The sequence below is a fragment of the Struthio camelus genome, chromosome 1, assembly GCF_040807025.1.
Source record: "Struthio camelus isolate bStrCam1 chromosome 1, bStrCam1.hap1, whole genome shotgun sequence".
NCBI lineage: Eukaryota > Metazoa > Chordata > Aves > Struthioniformes > Struthionidae > Struthio > Struthio camelus.
Window position 1 is genome coordinate 93086745 of NC_090942.1, and position 15366 is coordinate 93102110.

The window sequence follows — 15366 nt, forward strand, 5'->3', positions numbered from 1 at the left end:
TGCAGCAGCTTGTGGGGCTGCAGGGTGCATATGTGGGCATGTGAGTGACTCCTTCCTGCGGGTTTCCTCTGCGGGAGGAGTAGAGACACGAGCCGGGGCCAGCGCGCCTTCCCAGCCTGTACATCCCAGTCGTGCGGGTCAGCTCTGCAAGGGTGGTGGACCCCGCTTTTGGGCTGAGACCTCCTCGGGGTGTGCTGCCTGGACAACTCCCTGGCTGTGCGAACCTCAGCTCAGACTGGCAGGGTGTCCGACTCTGCAAAGCTGGTGCGCAGAGGCTGCTGCCCTCCTCCCTGCGGGGGCCACCAGGCCCACCCTGACCCCCTGTGCATTGGTTTGCAGGCTGGGACCCCCCCGCTGCCTGCTGGGGCATGACAGCGTAGCTGGGCTCATGCCGGCCCCCGGCGGTGCTGTGGGGCAACCCACGCAGCTGGCCAATGCTCCATCGCCTGACCCTCGTCCTGCTGCCTGCTGAGAGGATACGGCTGAAGGAAGGCTGAGGATGTGCTATGGAGCCGAGATTAAACTGCTCTGACCTATGCGATGGCAACTCCAGCTTTGGCAGCCAGGAGCAGCAGCAAAGGACCCTGCAGGAGCTCTGCACTATAACAGTCGTATGTACAGAGATGGGGGAGCTCTGGGAAATGAGTTTGCTCCACAGGAATGAGTTTGCATGGAGGGATGGAGAGGGGGAAACAGGGACGTAACAGCAAAGCACTCCCTTCTAGCCCTTGCCTCCGGGGTTGGCATCCTGAGAAAAGCATTTGCCTAGATAACACTCTAGCAGTTAACCAGAAGGTGAGGAACCAGCTGCAGCAGAACAGCTAAGTTGTGTCAAGGAGTCCACCCATGTGAGCAAGCATGAAAGCCATCTAGGAACGGACCTGGGGTGCCCTTCTGTGCCCTTGACCTTTTGTGTTCCCTGGAACTCAAAACCCTTTTCACATATTAATAGAGAAGGATTTAATTAAAAGTCAGCATCTATAATAAATGGTACCTCCCCCCACCACTACGCCAGTAGCAATGACACAGGGATGCACTTCTTTGCAGTTGACGCTGCATGAGCCTGCTGGATGAACTAGCTAGGCTTGGATTGCTTGGCTTTCTGCTGAATCCTGCGTAAACCTTTAATTAGAGGAACATAAGCTGCTTGGCTCCTCTGGCTCTGGCAGCTTTGTTACAATTAATATTCCCCCTGCTAGGGCCAGGATTTATGCTCTGCTCAGCTGCAAATGAAGTGCTCCATCAACTTCAAGTAATCAGGGACCACTGACATCCAGGGAAACAGTAATCATTTTGTGTTTGTGTATGTGTGCGTTTGGAAAGGAAAGGTGGAACCACAGGTGAATTTCTGTTCCCTGGGTGACTCCTTAGAAGAACTTGCAGTAATGCGCTAGGCAGCAGCCAGAGGTAGAAAGATAGTGCTGTGAATGCACCTTGGAATGAGGTGTGCCTTGAATAGGAGTCTGCCATCCTCGCCTCACTGATAACAGGCAAGTATTACCCTTGGACTAGACCAGGCAGGATGGAGAAACTGGATGGCGTTACAGCCTCTTACTGACCCTGAGCAGCCATATCAGCCCCTCTGAGCTCCTAGTGAATGAGAAGATGGCCATGATTTATGCAGAATGATGGGTTTTTTGCACAGTGAGTCCAGGAATAAGGTGAGTGGGGCCAACTTGCCTCACTGTCTGTGCTGTCTGCTGGGGTTTTCATCTCCCAGAGAACCAAAAGCCCTGTTCTACCCAGCTTAGAGCACACAGGTGGAGAGGAGGCGGGGAGCAGTTTGGAGGTGGAAGATGAATATCTCCCCAGGGATCCCACCACTCTGCTGCGAGGTGGGGCTGAGCTGTGTGTGTAGCTGTATCCCAGAATAATGCAGCAGTGTCAGCATCTGCTCTTGGCTTATCTTTCTTGCTCAGCAGTCCTTGGCCCAGGGAGCCGTGATACCAGAGCAGCCGTGGGTACCACTGTGTCACCAGCACATGAGCTGCACTCCAATGCCTTGCGAGCTGTCTGGAGCCCAGGGCCCACAGACTGGCCATGCCTGCGTGGCGGTGACATGGAGCAGCTTTGAACTTTCTGAGCTGCATCATGAGTGCTTCTGCTGGAGTCAGGCAGTGGGGCCAAATTACAGCAACATCCCTGAAGTGACTGCGAAGGTGGTTCCTTCTCAGTTCCCAGAACTGCACTTTGCACATTTTTGTTTTAACAATTACATGCTGACTTTATTGATCCAAGCTATGCTTTATTCTTGGTAGTCCATGAGATGGATCCAGCTGTGGGAGAGGGGGCTGACACCTCGCCTCCCTCTGGAACCACTGCCTTACTTCCCCTTGCAGATTTATTTCTAGTGATGCTGGAAGAAGTAGAAAAAGATGTGGAAGGAAGAACTGAGGGCATGTGGCAGTGGTAGCTGTTAGAAAAATAAGCTTCTGCTATATAAATTGAGTGCACATGATCCTGAATACTTGAGAAAGGATTTAGATAACACCTCCAAGGATGTTTTTCAAAGGGTAGATCCCCGCATAGGATATCCCAGCGCTCTGTGTTTGTCTCTTGATGGCACCCACTCTGATAAATAAGATTGCTGTGCCTGCCTATGGACCAGGTCACTCTGAGCTCTGGAAGATGAGAGGGGCTCTTTGCCTCCCATGTTATTCCTTGGTGTGAGATGTTCAGTCTGTGCACAGTCGCATAGCTTTTCAAGAGCTGGCATGGGGGCAGCATGACAGAATTTAGTGAGTTGGTGTGTGATCCCCGCCCTGTGCTGTCATTCTTCCCTTTGAAAGGGATGCACTGACATTTAAATAGAACATCTGTAAGTAACATGCTCCCATAGTATGTGTGGACAAACCCACACGTCCATGTCTCATTAAAATTGCTGGAGTATTTTAGATCCACAGTGGAAGTAAGTTTCTTGTTTCAAGTAGGTTCATTTAATCCTTCCCCTTTTTAATAGAGGGAGAGCAGTGAGAATTGTTAAATGGTGATTCAAAATGATAAGATCTCTTGTGTGCAGTAACCAGGAGAACCGGAAAGAGGAACAAATTTGAAGTAAGCATCTCCGTCTGAAATAGAAAGGGAACACAAAGCCCCAGTAAAGAAAGTCCATTTGTTCCCACCCTCTCCCTGGTATGGCCATCAGCAGTGTCAGCTGTCCGGTGGTAGGGAGGAGAAGGAACATTTTGGAATGGCTTTTCATAGGACAGCATTTGGTAACAGGCCTGTCTTGCAAAGTGCCTCAAGGCAACCCATGCCCCATGGGTCCTCATGCCAGCTCTCGATTCCCAGCCTTTCCTCCTGACGTGAGGTCACCCCCCTCTGCCACCTGCATGGCCTGGTAAGGCGCTGGGGTAGGGAGCATGGAGTCCCGGCAATCCTACATGGGTTTATGGGGTTGGAGTGGGGCTCCCTTCCTTTAGGGAGAGGCTGTCTTCATGCCCCCTTTGGGGGTGTCCCTCAAAGCCAGTTTTCAGCTATCATCCAGCTAGGACCAGGTTAGTTTCTGAAGGGCTGGGGCGCAGGTGGAGCCCAGCTCTGTGTCTTGCTACGTAACACATTTGAAAAATATTGTTGCAGTTCCCTCTCCGTGTTTTCTGCACCAGCTGACAGCTCTATTGCTGATTCGTGGCAAAATCAACCAGCTGGTTATCTGCTGGGAGGTTAGGGTAAAGGATGATTCCTCCTAGGCACAGATTTCTATTTCTAGTGGGAGTGGCTAGCAGAGGACACCCTGCCTTTCTTTCCAAAGAGGCATGCTAGAAATTGGAGTCCTGCAGGGTCTTTCTCCAGAGGGTTCTTTCCTGAGATTCATTGGCTTCCTCCCAGTGACAGTCAGGAACAGTCTCCCAGTTTCCCATCTCTCGTGGCCAGGGCTGCCTGAGGTTTATGAGTTACGTGCACGGCTTCATGATGGGTTTGGACACTCAGCTGTAAGAAGGGAGGGCTCCCAGAGCTGTTCCAAAGGGAAGTGTGTTTTGAACGTGGTGGAACTGCCCTCTCTTCCTGTGTGCTCAGCAAGTGGTTGGGTATAGCAGCAGAGTACGTGTCCTGCCTGTGCACATCTCATTAGCCCTGCCAGCGTGTCTTGGTCTAGTGTAGGGACATCTTCTTGTGAAGAGGGGTTTGGGAGATGTGGTTTCAAGTCGCTTCCAGTTGAGCAGGAGTATTCATGCAAGAGATCATGTCAGTGAGGAGACCTTCTTTGCTGGGGGCCCCAGGGATGCCCCATTCCTCCTCATCCCTTTTGCCTTTCCTCAGACATCTTCTGACCACAGTGGAAAGAGCTCCCCATCCTTCTCTGCTGCTCTCTGGGGAGTTGTGTGGACATTCCTGACGGGAGGAGTCCTGCTAGCCCTCTTCTTTCTTGTCTTCACAATTCGCTTCAGGAAGAACAGGTAAGAGCTTCCCTCTTCCGTTGTGAAACTTCTCACAAGCTGAGGCACTGTGGTCAGGTTCCCACAGTCCCAGGCTATGAGCTGATGGTCACCGAAGGTTAGGAAGATACAACCCTGAAGGAACAGTGCTGGGCAAGGAAGGGCAATCCTGGGAATGTTGTGGCTTTCTCCATCATATCCTGTGTTGACCTCTGCTGGAGACAATCCTGCTTGGACTGTGAGTCATCCTCCCTGAGTCAAGAAGCTGTGGACAAGACAGAGCATGGACGTCCTCCAGCATGGCATAGGCTGCGGCTGTGGGAAGGGTGATATGAATGAAGGGGCTGCCGTCCCCTGGCCCCTCATGGCTGGTGCAGCAGTGCGTGGTCTCTTCTCAAAGGTGGTACTGAACAAACCATCAGCAGGAGTGAGCAAAAAGAGAGCTGGTCTGCCTCTACCCCACAGTCTGAGAGCATCACTTTGAGCAACACAGCTACATGAGCAAAGCCATCATGCTCTCAACAACATTCAGGTTTCCTTCCTGGTGTTGGGCCACTCATAGTTTGCAAATATTGCTAATCTTTTTGGATCTCAGTGGTTATCCAGATCGGTGGGGAGCATGGTCTCCATTGCTAAGAGTACCTAACGGTGAAATGAAGGCTTTCCATGGTGTCATTCAGGCCATACAAAGGATGTAAAAAGTCCTGGTCCCCTGAATGTCACATAAATCAAACAGCCCAGTAAGTCCTCGTAGCTCAAACACTCTCTCAGCCAGCACTTGGCCTGAAAGCTTACTTTCCTAGTCTTCCCCAGCAATTCTGGGTGTGTTGGCTGCCTCCTCGCTGCTTTCTCCGCAGTTTCTTTGGCCTCCTGTCTTCTTTCTCCCCACCCCCATAGATGCATGCCTCTCCCAAGCTTTACCCGGTAAAGCCTTTGCGCTCTGTGCACCTTGTTTTGTACAGAGACATGTTGTTTCAGTGATCGGGTTCTGTTAAGGAACTTAATGCTCCTTATAACTATATTAAACTCAGAAAAGTCCTGTTCATAATGTTTTTATCTTGAGCCCTATGCCTAGTATGGTGCAGTAGCTGTGCAGTCTGTCTCCAGGACGCAAGCATTTAATTTATCGAAGCAGAGTGGTGTCAAGCTCTGTGGCCATCTTAATTGATTGCAAAATTGTTTAGGCCCCCAAAGAGGTTCTCAGAGTGAAACTGTAATGAATGTGTGTTATTTATTTGCACTGCAGCAAACAAACGCTGGTCTGCCTACTGAACCTGGGAGCGCAAAGACGACCTTTGTCAGTATGCAGCTGAGAGCGTGATCTGATTAACGTCTTTCACCAGGGAGTGAGGCATGAGGAGGAAGGCAGGGCGGGAGGGAGCTGGATTGAATCCTAGGCTCTGTGTTGCTTCAGAGGTAGCAAGAATCAGGAAGAAGCTCAAGGGTAGAGAAATGAAATTACTAGCAGCGGATTGAAGGGATGGATCTACACAGAGGGAAGACAGCAGCTAAGGCTTTTGCTTGATGGGAATGTTGGGGAAGGGCGACAGGTCTGTGGAGATCAGTGGTTTGGCTCTCCTCTCCCTGAATGCAGTTACAAGATCATGAGTAATGGCATGAAGTTAAAGAAGGAAAGCTGTAGCCTGAATAGTGCTGACAACTTCCTGTGTTTGAGACTATACTGAATGTGGAAGAATCTCCTCGAAGGAAGAAGAAGGGGCAAGGACCTGTTCCTGGAGGCACTGGAAACTGCTGTACCCAAAGCACTGGAAATCTTCCTGCTGGGGACAGTCACCCGGGGCTGCATTAGCAGGAAATCACCTCTGATTTCTGCTGCTTTGCGGCAGAGGGCGGTGCGGGGAGATGCTAGCCTTGAACCTGGGAAGTTGAGCTGCATGCTGTGCCACGGGCTTCTTGCACGATGGTGGGGCATCGCATCGGCTGGCTCTGCGCTACAGCAGGGACACTGGGAGGTGGCACAGCTGGCGCAGCTTTATTTTTCCTGGCATGAGCACAGGTAGCAGAGGAGCTGGGGCAGCACAGACCCTCCTGTGACCTTGTGTAGTTGGTAGCTGAAGGCCGTTGTTTGCCATCGTTTTGTCCACAACGAAGCTGGCTGAAGCTGCTGCGGGTATGCTTTTCTGTGCCACAGGCACATGCAGGGGGTAGAGGTGCCATGGGACAAGTCCGTTACCCATCCATTTTGGGGGGAAGGAGTCTTGCTATCTCATAGGAGTGTTGGGACAGGGTAAAATGAATACTTTAAAGACAGCGAAGCGCTCCAGCAGTACTGGGGAGGAGATGAGGTATGCACCATGGAGCAATGGCTGAGCTTTGCGGGGAGCTGTGAGCAGCAGGGGCTGGCGAGGGGACAGGACAGTGAGTCAGGGAAACGACCCTTATGGCCATCATCATCCGTGTAAGGGGAGCCAGCTTGTCCCTTTGCTGCCAGGTCATGGTGCTCAGTAACTGTTACCACCTTCCTTGCTTTGTTTCCTGGAGGATCGTGAAGATGTCCAGCCCCAATCTGAACATTGTGACCTTGCTGGGCAGTGGCTTGACTTACTCTAGCGCTTACCTCTTTGGGATTCAGGAGCAGAGCCTGCTATCCGGAGAGTCGGTGGAAATGCTTATTCAGGTGGGTGAGGGTTTTGCTGGGATGGGTGTCCACATGAACACATGCTTGTCCACGCTCTTCCTTACCTATGGCCTGTCTCCATCCTGCTTGTGGGCACGTTCGGCTGCGTTGTTTCCACATACACAAAATGCAGCCAGATGCTTTATGTCTGTACAGCCTTCTCTATTTGATTATGAAAAGCCAGCAGTGCAAGGAGGAACGCAGGCCAGGTCTCCAGGGGAGGGAGCAGTGCCCGCAGCAGCTGCCCCCCAGACAGCCAGACAGACCGCTTGGCTTTTAAAAGTACAATACGGAGGCGAGCAGGAGAGCTTCTTGGATGCAGAGCCAATCTTGCAGAAATGCTGATGGATCCTCGACTCCTGACCTGGGACATCTCCCTTCCAGACCAGGGCCTCGGCACTGACCCGGCGAGGGAAATGGGATGGGGTGTGGAGAGGCTGAGAGGCAGGGAGGTCCTGCTCAGCCACCTGGGTGGAGATAATTAACAGAGATGCCAGCTAGTGATTTATTGGCGCTTCGACCCTCTCTGCATCTGTCGCTCTCAAGCTGCCTGGCTCTCACTGCTCCTCTGACAAGAGCCTTTCAAGGCAGAGAGAAAAAGGCAGGGATTTCTGCCAAGCAGCTTCCTCCTGCCTGCCTATTTGCTCCTGCCACCTCTGCTCTGCACCCTGGATATCCTGTTGCTGGCCATGTGGGTCGGCTGCAGAGGGATAAGCGTATTTTAATTTATTTTGCCCTGTAGTCAACTTTCTAATACCTGACATGGCCCTCCAGAAGGCAGAGCACCATAGCTCCATCCCCACCAGGTCTCTTTATCCCCTCTCTGGTATGTCAGACCTGCCTGGGCAGAGCCTCCTGGCCAGCCACATGCCGGAAAAAGCACAAGTGCTTGGTCGCTGCTGCTGCTTCACCCCCATCCCTCTGCCTCCCGCTCGCAGGTACGGCTCTGCTTGCTGTGCGTCGGGAGCTCCCTGGTGTTTGGGCCTGTCCTGGCCAAAAGCTGGCGGCTCTACAAAGTGTTCACCCAGCGGGTACCGGACAAGCGGGTGGTGAGTATCTGGCACCTGGGCACTGAGCAGCCCAGTACAGGTAACCTCCCTCTGCAAGGCACCTGGGCATGGGAGGCAGCAAGAAGCAAAGGAAAACACTTTACAAAAGTGAGCCAAACTTGAGAAAGTCCTAAACCATTTTGGAATAGCTGATGAGACTGGCAAGTAACAGCGAAGGCAGGTTACAGGGCTGCAAACAACTGGATACCAGTTTGCCTCCGTTACACAACACACCAGTGTTTATGCCCAGGTTTGGACTGCTCGCTTTTGTGGGATGAAGATAAACCAGGTATCTTCAAGTGTCTCTGATGTGGGACAACCCCCAGATGCACCTGATATTCTGGGTGAAGGGAGGGAGCTTTGGATGCTCCCCTGCAGGAGAGAGAGAGGGGATACGGCAGCTCAGAGGAAAATGGGGGCCACCTGTACACATTTATTCGTATAACAGTAGGCTTATGGCTTACAGGGGCCGTTTTCCAGTGGTGAAACGAGAGGGCGTCAGAGGAAAGGTGAAACGGGGGTTTGCAGAGGAACAGGGTACAAGCAAGGACTCCCATTCCTGAGGGACCAGGGGTCTGTGTAAAACTTGCGATATAATAATCCTATAAGCTTTTATTTTCACTCTTTATCTTTCTGCTTGTAATGTAGGTAAACGGACAATGCTTTTGTTTTGGAAATGCTGTTTGCTGTCAGGGCATTTACCAGCTAGACACACAGTCAGTGAGAGATTATTCCTGGCCCCAAGCCTGATTAGGTCTCTAAGAGGTTGGGGGCCAGAGACAGTGATCTTGTGGCCCACTTGGATATAGGTGACCTGTAGGACTCCACTCTGGGGGAAGTGTTAGGGTAAACATGTCCCTTGGAAGAAACAACTGGAAAGAGACCCAGAGGGAAGGAGGTTATTGGTGTCTATTTGCTCCTGACTGTAATGCTTTCTACTCGTTTGCAGATTATCAAAGACCTCCAGTTGCTGGCGATGGTGGCAGCACTGGTGCTGGCAGACACAGTGTTGCTCTTGACGTGGATATTCTCTGATCCGGTCCAGTGTTTCCGAAGCCTCAGCGTCTCACTGCGGGTAAAGGGATAAGGAGAGGTGGGGGAGCATCTCGGGGTGTCCTGTCTGGTCTCTGTGGTAAAGGTGGGTGCATGGTCAGGCACTTGGAGGTGGGAGAGAGAGAAGGAAAGAAAGAAAAAAAGATAGATTCAGAGCTTTGCTTTGCCAAGCAATGGGGTCTAGTGGATGACCTTGACCAAGCTGTGCTGGTCACCTGGGTGGCAGAGTAGAGATCCATGACATGTGCAGATGCTTTAGGAAACCTAGATGTTAATCAGCTGTGTTGGCAGCTGAATATCAAAATCTTTCTCCCTTTAACTCTCTGCCTCTGGCAGTACCAGTTTTGGCATTTCCTTTTTGGAATTTACAGAGGAGACCTCTTCTGATTTGTAGACCTGTCTGCCCGTCCATCTGTCCCTGCTCCTGGACAGGGGTAGCGGCCTTCACTTACGTGTTCCCATTGCCTCCTAGGTGACAGAGAAGGGCATGACCTGTTCAGTGAACCGGATGCAGTCCTGCGCCTCTCTTTACTCTGATCTTTGGCTCATTCTCATTTTAGGGTTTAAGGTGCGTAACCTCTATATTGATTCTCGCTTTGTATCTCACCTCCTCCCAGTCTCACAGTCTAACTGTTCAGCAGCATTTGCAGTTTCACGGCCCTCCCAGGCTATGTGCATATTGCAGATACCAGCTGCTCCTGCTTGTCTTGAAAGTCCTCCCATCTCCATTCCTTCCCATCTTGATGCTTCCCTGCATTCTCTATAAAATCCCATTAGCCTCTTTTTCCCTGCCTCACCATCTCTTCTATGTGAACTGGAACATACTGTCTCTCTAGTTCTCTCCCTGTAAACCCCCACAGCTCCTCTATACCCCACCTTAAAGCTTGTGTCTTTATATTCGCTAAAGCTCGCTTCTTCCATAAAAGCTCAGATGACCGCCTACTGCAGTGACGTACTATGCAGCTCAGACTCTGAGTCTTCTGACCGCAAGTCAAAGAGGTGCAGATGATAAGTGCTTGGTGCCTACCTTTACAGGGTGTATATCAGCTTAATTATGCCACTGAAATACACTTTCACTGATGTAACTTTGTATGTGGCCATTCTTATTCCAGAAGAGTTAGTTATACTGATATAACTATGTGGGTATAATTATAGCAGTAATTATCTGTGGTCTCATGTGTCTCTGGGTTGGCAGAGGTTGCAAGCGTTTCAGAAGGCTGATTTTGATGAACCTTGTGAGATCACAGCTTCTTTGTGAATGACTCAATCTGTGTACAATACAAGCAGTTTCTTTCTGACTCACTATAATATAATATACATTGACCATCTACCGAGAATCATAGGGAAAAGAGCAGGAAGGCACGTGAGGACCCTGTCAAGTCCTTCTCCTGCTCCAGTTCCTTTTGGAGACGTTCGTCTAGCCCATTCTTACAAGGCTTTTGGTGCTAGGGATTGCAGGCCTTCCTTGGGCTGCCTGCTTCAGTGCTCCACCTCCTTCCCTGACTTTGCCTCCAGTTTATGTTAAGTTTCTTCAGGCTTTAGATGGGTAACGCTTGTGCCTACAACTCCTACGAACTATTTCCATTCCTCTCGTTCAGAATAAAACATTCCCAGTCACACATGCTCTTCATAGAGTTGCACTGAACCTGACTCTGATCCTATCTACTGGGTGTCGTAGCAGTATTTCTTTAGTGGTTTCGCTGGAGTTAATCTGGATTGACGCTAATGTGTGAGTAGGTTTATCTATGCATGTATGTAGCACTTCTTATCTTCCAAGGCATTAATGTGCTCAGCCTTTCGTGAAGACGCTCAGTATATTATCCTGGTTTTACAGGCACAGAGCAATGAACAGAAATTACTTGCCAATGTCGCACCTTGAATTATGAGCAAAGTCCTTTGCTCAAGATTATAAAAAAAAAAAAGTTTAGTCCTGTGCTTATTCTCCTGTGTCAAAGTCCTAGTTTAGCAGATGGCAGTGATTTTGTCCGTGTCCTGGGCAAACTGTATGACTTTTAGATGGGACTTAGGTGCTGTTTTAATTCTTGCCCAGAGATTAGGAATTGGATTGCCTTTGGGCTGTGTATTTGGAGGTGGCCTGTGGTGAAGGTGGTTATGATCCAGCGCTGATCCCACAAAGCAGATTTGGGTCTCAGTCTTATTCCCAGCGAGGCAGGTCTCACTATCACAATTTCTCCTTGGGGACTCCTGGCACTCTTACGTTGGGGGTCTCAGCAGAGAGTGCAAGGGCCATGGACGTGAATCTCTCTTGCCCACAAGAGTGCAGGATGAGGAACATAACCCTGGAAGTGAGCATCAAGGTCACCAAGTCTTGGGCCCTGCAGCCACAGGATAGAGGGGTCTAGAACAGGCTAAAAAACATCTGCTGCACAGGTCACAAAGCATTTCTTGATGCCTTTTAACATCTATTGGTAAAAGGCCAACAGGTCTTTTATCTTTATTTACCTATTTACCATTATTTACCTATATTATGTGCCACAGGAACAATGTGGGAGACATGTTCCCGGTGTTCTCAGTCCTTGCATGAACAGGGAATTTGTTAGGCAGTATTTCCGGATTATCCTGAAAACAGACCATAGCATATGCTACAGAGGAGGGCAAAAAACGCTCAGCATTTCCTACTGGTTTCCTACCTGGCGAAGGAGGGAACTCCTTACTGACCTGCAGTCTGGTGATTAGCTTATTGGAAATATGTACCAGGGAGACACTTGAGAGGCAGTGTGATAAGGAAGTCCGTCCTGAAACAGCCTACCTGCTTCTAAGGAGAGAGGCTGTGTGTGCACAGAGCATTTTTTAACATCTTTCACCACCACTAGATTCAGACAGGAAACTGTAAAGAGCAGTGAAAAGAATAGTAGCCAGTAGTTTCCTGGATTTCTTGTTTAAGGAGGCATCAAGTACATCCTCTTCCCTCTGGCCTAAAATTCTGCTTCTTCTGTCTTTCTTTTTCCTTCTGAATGTATATCTATCTCCTTTCTGCTCCATCAGAGTTATGCTGTTGCTCTTTGATGGCAGAGTGTTTTTTTTTTTCTTTCCTTCTTCCCTGAAGGGATTTCTGTCTCCTGTCTGTCTGTCTTTGGTGTTCCTGTTCCAACACTCTGGAGTGAATATTTTCTTTGTGGGCTCCTGGCATGTCCTGGCTGTGCCCTGCTGGGTGACACTGCCTGCTGATCTCATCCTCAGCTCCCCGCTTGAGAGCTGCTGGTACCCCTCAGCTGGGACCCAGCAATTTCAGTCCTGCTCTCTCCCCTGGCCTCTGCTGACGAAGCATCCTGCTTCCAACCTGCAGCAGCGTGCTGGGTATCTACTGCGGAGTTACCATTGCAAGCTGAAAGTCTGCATTATAGATCAAGGAGCATTAATTAGGAATGTACTGAATGTATCTGAGCTCTCTCGGCTCAGTGTGAAGTGGGGGTTGACTGTGTCGGGCTGTAATTTTCCACATTCTGGAAATCTTTTCTGAACTCGGGCCCTATTTTCTGATTCCAGAGTATCCTGTTGCTGTACGGGACGTACTTGGCTGGTCTGACCGACAACGTCAGCTGTCCACCGGTTAACCAGTCCTTGACGCTCATCGTTGGGGTCAACCTCATTTTCCTGGCTGCTGGGACTGTCTTCTTAGTTCACCGTTTCTTCCATGCTTGGCACAACTTGCTGTTTGGTTTCACCTCTGGAGGCATCTTTGTGTGTACAACGACAATCAATTGTTTCATCTTTGTCCCACAGGTACACTGCCAGCTCTGTCCTGAGACCTGGTTGGAAACAGGCGCGTTTCTGGAGTGTAAGAGTAACAGCAGTAGGGCGCCAAGTTCTAATTCTTCCTGCTTTTTTCCCCAAATGTTCAGGCAAACCTGCACAACTCATCCCCAACACCCCAGTGGCTCTGCTTCCCCGACGAGTCCCCCAGCTCTCTAAGGGCTGAGTTTCTCTCTCCACAGCCCATGATGGATCCTCCTCCCCTGTTCCCAGATCCATGGACCATGCCTCCACTCCCTTCTTTGGCCTTAGAGGTGTAGTGCACCTTCTCCTGCCCACCACTCCACTCTGCAGCCCTCCTGCTCCTGGGGGACGATCATAGGGCCTGACATACCCAGCACATCCCTTGACATGTGTCCTTTGCCTTATGCTAATATTACTTGAGAACCCTGACTGCAAGCTGGTTTCAGAGCTGCCACTCAGAAATTCTTGTGCAAGAGCATGATGTGAGTGGCACCTATGCAGAGGGCACATGTGCAGGTGATGTGGGCCGTTGTGCTCCTCTGTGGGGGCAGTGGGATCTGTCCTTCATACCGCTGTCCTCACCCTGTACTCTGTGTACACGCTTCCTGTGAGCTGCCAAGGGTTTTTGCCCACAGCAGCGATGGAGCCAGGTCCAGCAATTCAGACTGCCTCGCCAAGCCCAGGGACGCTGCGGGCTGCTGACAGCAGATATTGTTGTCCCAAGAGGAGGCTGTCCTTCTTGGCCCTCTCAGGGAGGGAAATGCAGCTTTGCAGTGAGCGAGGGGGAGGATGCAGAGATGTTTTAAGGAAGCTTTTTGTGGCAACGCTCTGCTCTTCTGCTTCCCATGTCCTCCAGGAGGAGTCTGGCATGTTTGACCGTAATGTTAGTGGGAAAAAATACTCTCATTGTTACAATGAGAGGAAACAGTTGTTTACTCAGTTTTATATTTGGAGGGACATTCGAGCTCAAGGAAATGAGGTGAGGAAGGGAGGAAGAAGTGAAGCACAAGAAAGAGCAGTTCAGTGCAAGAGAAGGCTCAGGGGGGATCTTATCAATGTATATACATAGCTGATGGAGCAGACTCTTCTCAGTGGTATCCAGTGACAGGACAACTTGAAATATAGGAAACTCCATTTAAACATCAGAAAATACTTTTTTGCCATGAGGGTGGGCAAACGCTGGAACAGGTTGCCCAGAGGAGTTGTGATGTCTCTATCCTTGGGGATATTTAAAAAGCAACTGGACATGGTCCTGGGGAACCTGCTGTAGCTGACCCTGCTTGAGCAGGGGCATTGGGCTAGACGATCTCCAGAGGCTGATCTCCTACCAACCTCAATGATTTTTCTGCTTCTTTCCCCAAATGTTCAGCTTAACCTGCACAGCTTGTCCCCAACACCCCCAGGAGACCTGCTTCCCCAAGCGCATCCCCCAGGCCTCTAAAGGCTGAGTTTCTCTTCCTGCAGCCATCGATGGATCTTCCTCCCCCATGCCCAAATTGCTAAATGCTCCTGTTAGTAAATGTTACTGTTCCTGAGTCACTCCAGCGATTCTCCTGTGATCAGAGGCACCAAACCTCCTGTGCCAAGCACCAAACCAAGCACCTGCAGTGCTCTGCAGACCGTGAGACCTGTCAGAGCGAGGACAGAGGAGCTGATAAATTGCACTGCACAGGTCGGCCATGCGTTCTGCCTGCCCCTTTTTTCTGCTGTAGCCTTGGGGCCTTGAACATTTTATTTAACTTGGATCTTTTAATGCGTCAACTTGTTTTTCCTAATGGGCTTGCTCTTCTATTGCTCATTTGAAATCAATGAGCAGCTGGAGCTAGGCTGCACAAGGCTTTCACGCAGATACCAAACAAGAAAGCAGATATAAAGCATTGCTAGTTTTCAACTTGTCATCAACAATTCAGGGATCAGAAAGTGTGTGTGCTGCTCTCTTTGTGTATGACTGAGTTGTGGGGAAGGAGGAGGGGGGCTTTTGCAGCATGCATAGGCAGGAACTAACTGTCTCAGTATTAAAAGCTAAAAGCAAGGACAGGGTAGGGCTTTAGTTCAGATTTGCAGGAGGCTGCAAGTGACTCTTCACTGTGTGGTTCAGTGGTCTCTCTCTGTCTCTCCGTGCTCATCTGTCACACCCGGTCTTTGTGTCTCTCCTTGTCTGCCCCTTTGTCTCTCTCCGTCTCTAGCTGCATCTGCCTCCCTCCGTGCAAGCGCAGCCTGTGCCTACTGTGCCTATAACGGCCTCTTGTGCTCAACAGCTCCAGCAGTGGAAAGCCTTTGAAGAGGAAAACCAAACTGTGAGCCACATGGCCAAATATTTCACCAGCCCGAGCCGGAGCTGCCACTCGGCGTGCAGCGCGGAGCAGCTCTGCCAGCTGATGGGGGAGAAGAGCTCCATGCAGCGGCTGCTCTCTGAGGTATGGGGCTCCGCCAGCCACAGCCCCCCATCACGGCCACGTCCCCCCCCGCCGGGCCGCCCCACTGCCCAGCTCCTTCTCCCTGTGGAGAAGAC

At 50.6% G+C, this 15366-nt stretch overlaps 1 protein-coding gene across 8 annotated transcripts in view; it reads left to right on the forward strand.

Moving 5' to 3' along the window:
• The window catches only part of GPR156 (G protein-coupled receptor 156), a 34604-nt gene that overhangs the window by 10124 nt on the left and 9114 nt on the right, over nucleotides 1-15366 (forward strand). For 4 of the 8 annotated variants that reach the window (XM_068958057.1, XM_068958071.1, XM_068958064.1 and 1 more), the window contains 8 exons: nucleotides 340-611; nucleotides 4261-4397; nucleotides 6879-7014; nucleotides 7953-8063; nucleotides 9013-9138; nucleotides 9589-9684; nucleotides 12624-12860; nucleotides 15041-15271. In XM_068958057.1, coding sequence (XP_068814158.1) covers nucleotides 507-611; nucleotides 4261-4397; nucleotides 6879-7014; nucleotides 7953-8063; nucleotides 9013-9138; nucleotides 9589-9684; nucleotides 12624-12860; nucleotides 15041-15271 — 1179 coding nt within the window. In that variant the 5' untranslated portion in view covers nucleotides 340-506. Of the gene's footprint in view, nucleotides 1-339; nucleotides 612-4260; nucleotides 4398-5736; nucleotides 6508-6878; nucleotides 7015-7952; nucleotides 8064-9012; nucleotides 9139-9588; nucleotides 9685-12623; nucleotides 12861-15040; nucleotides 15272-15366 lie in introns of those variants that run through there. The other 4 variants (XM_068958092.1, XM_068958099.1, XM_068958111.1 and 1 more) reach the window with 2 other exon arrangements.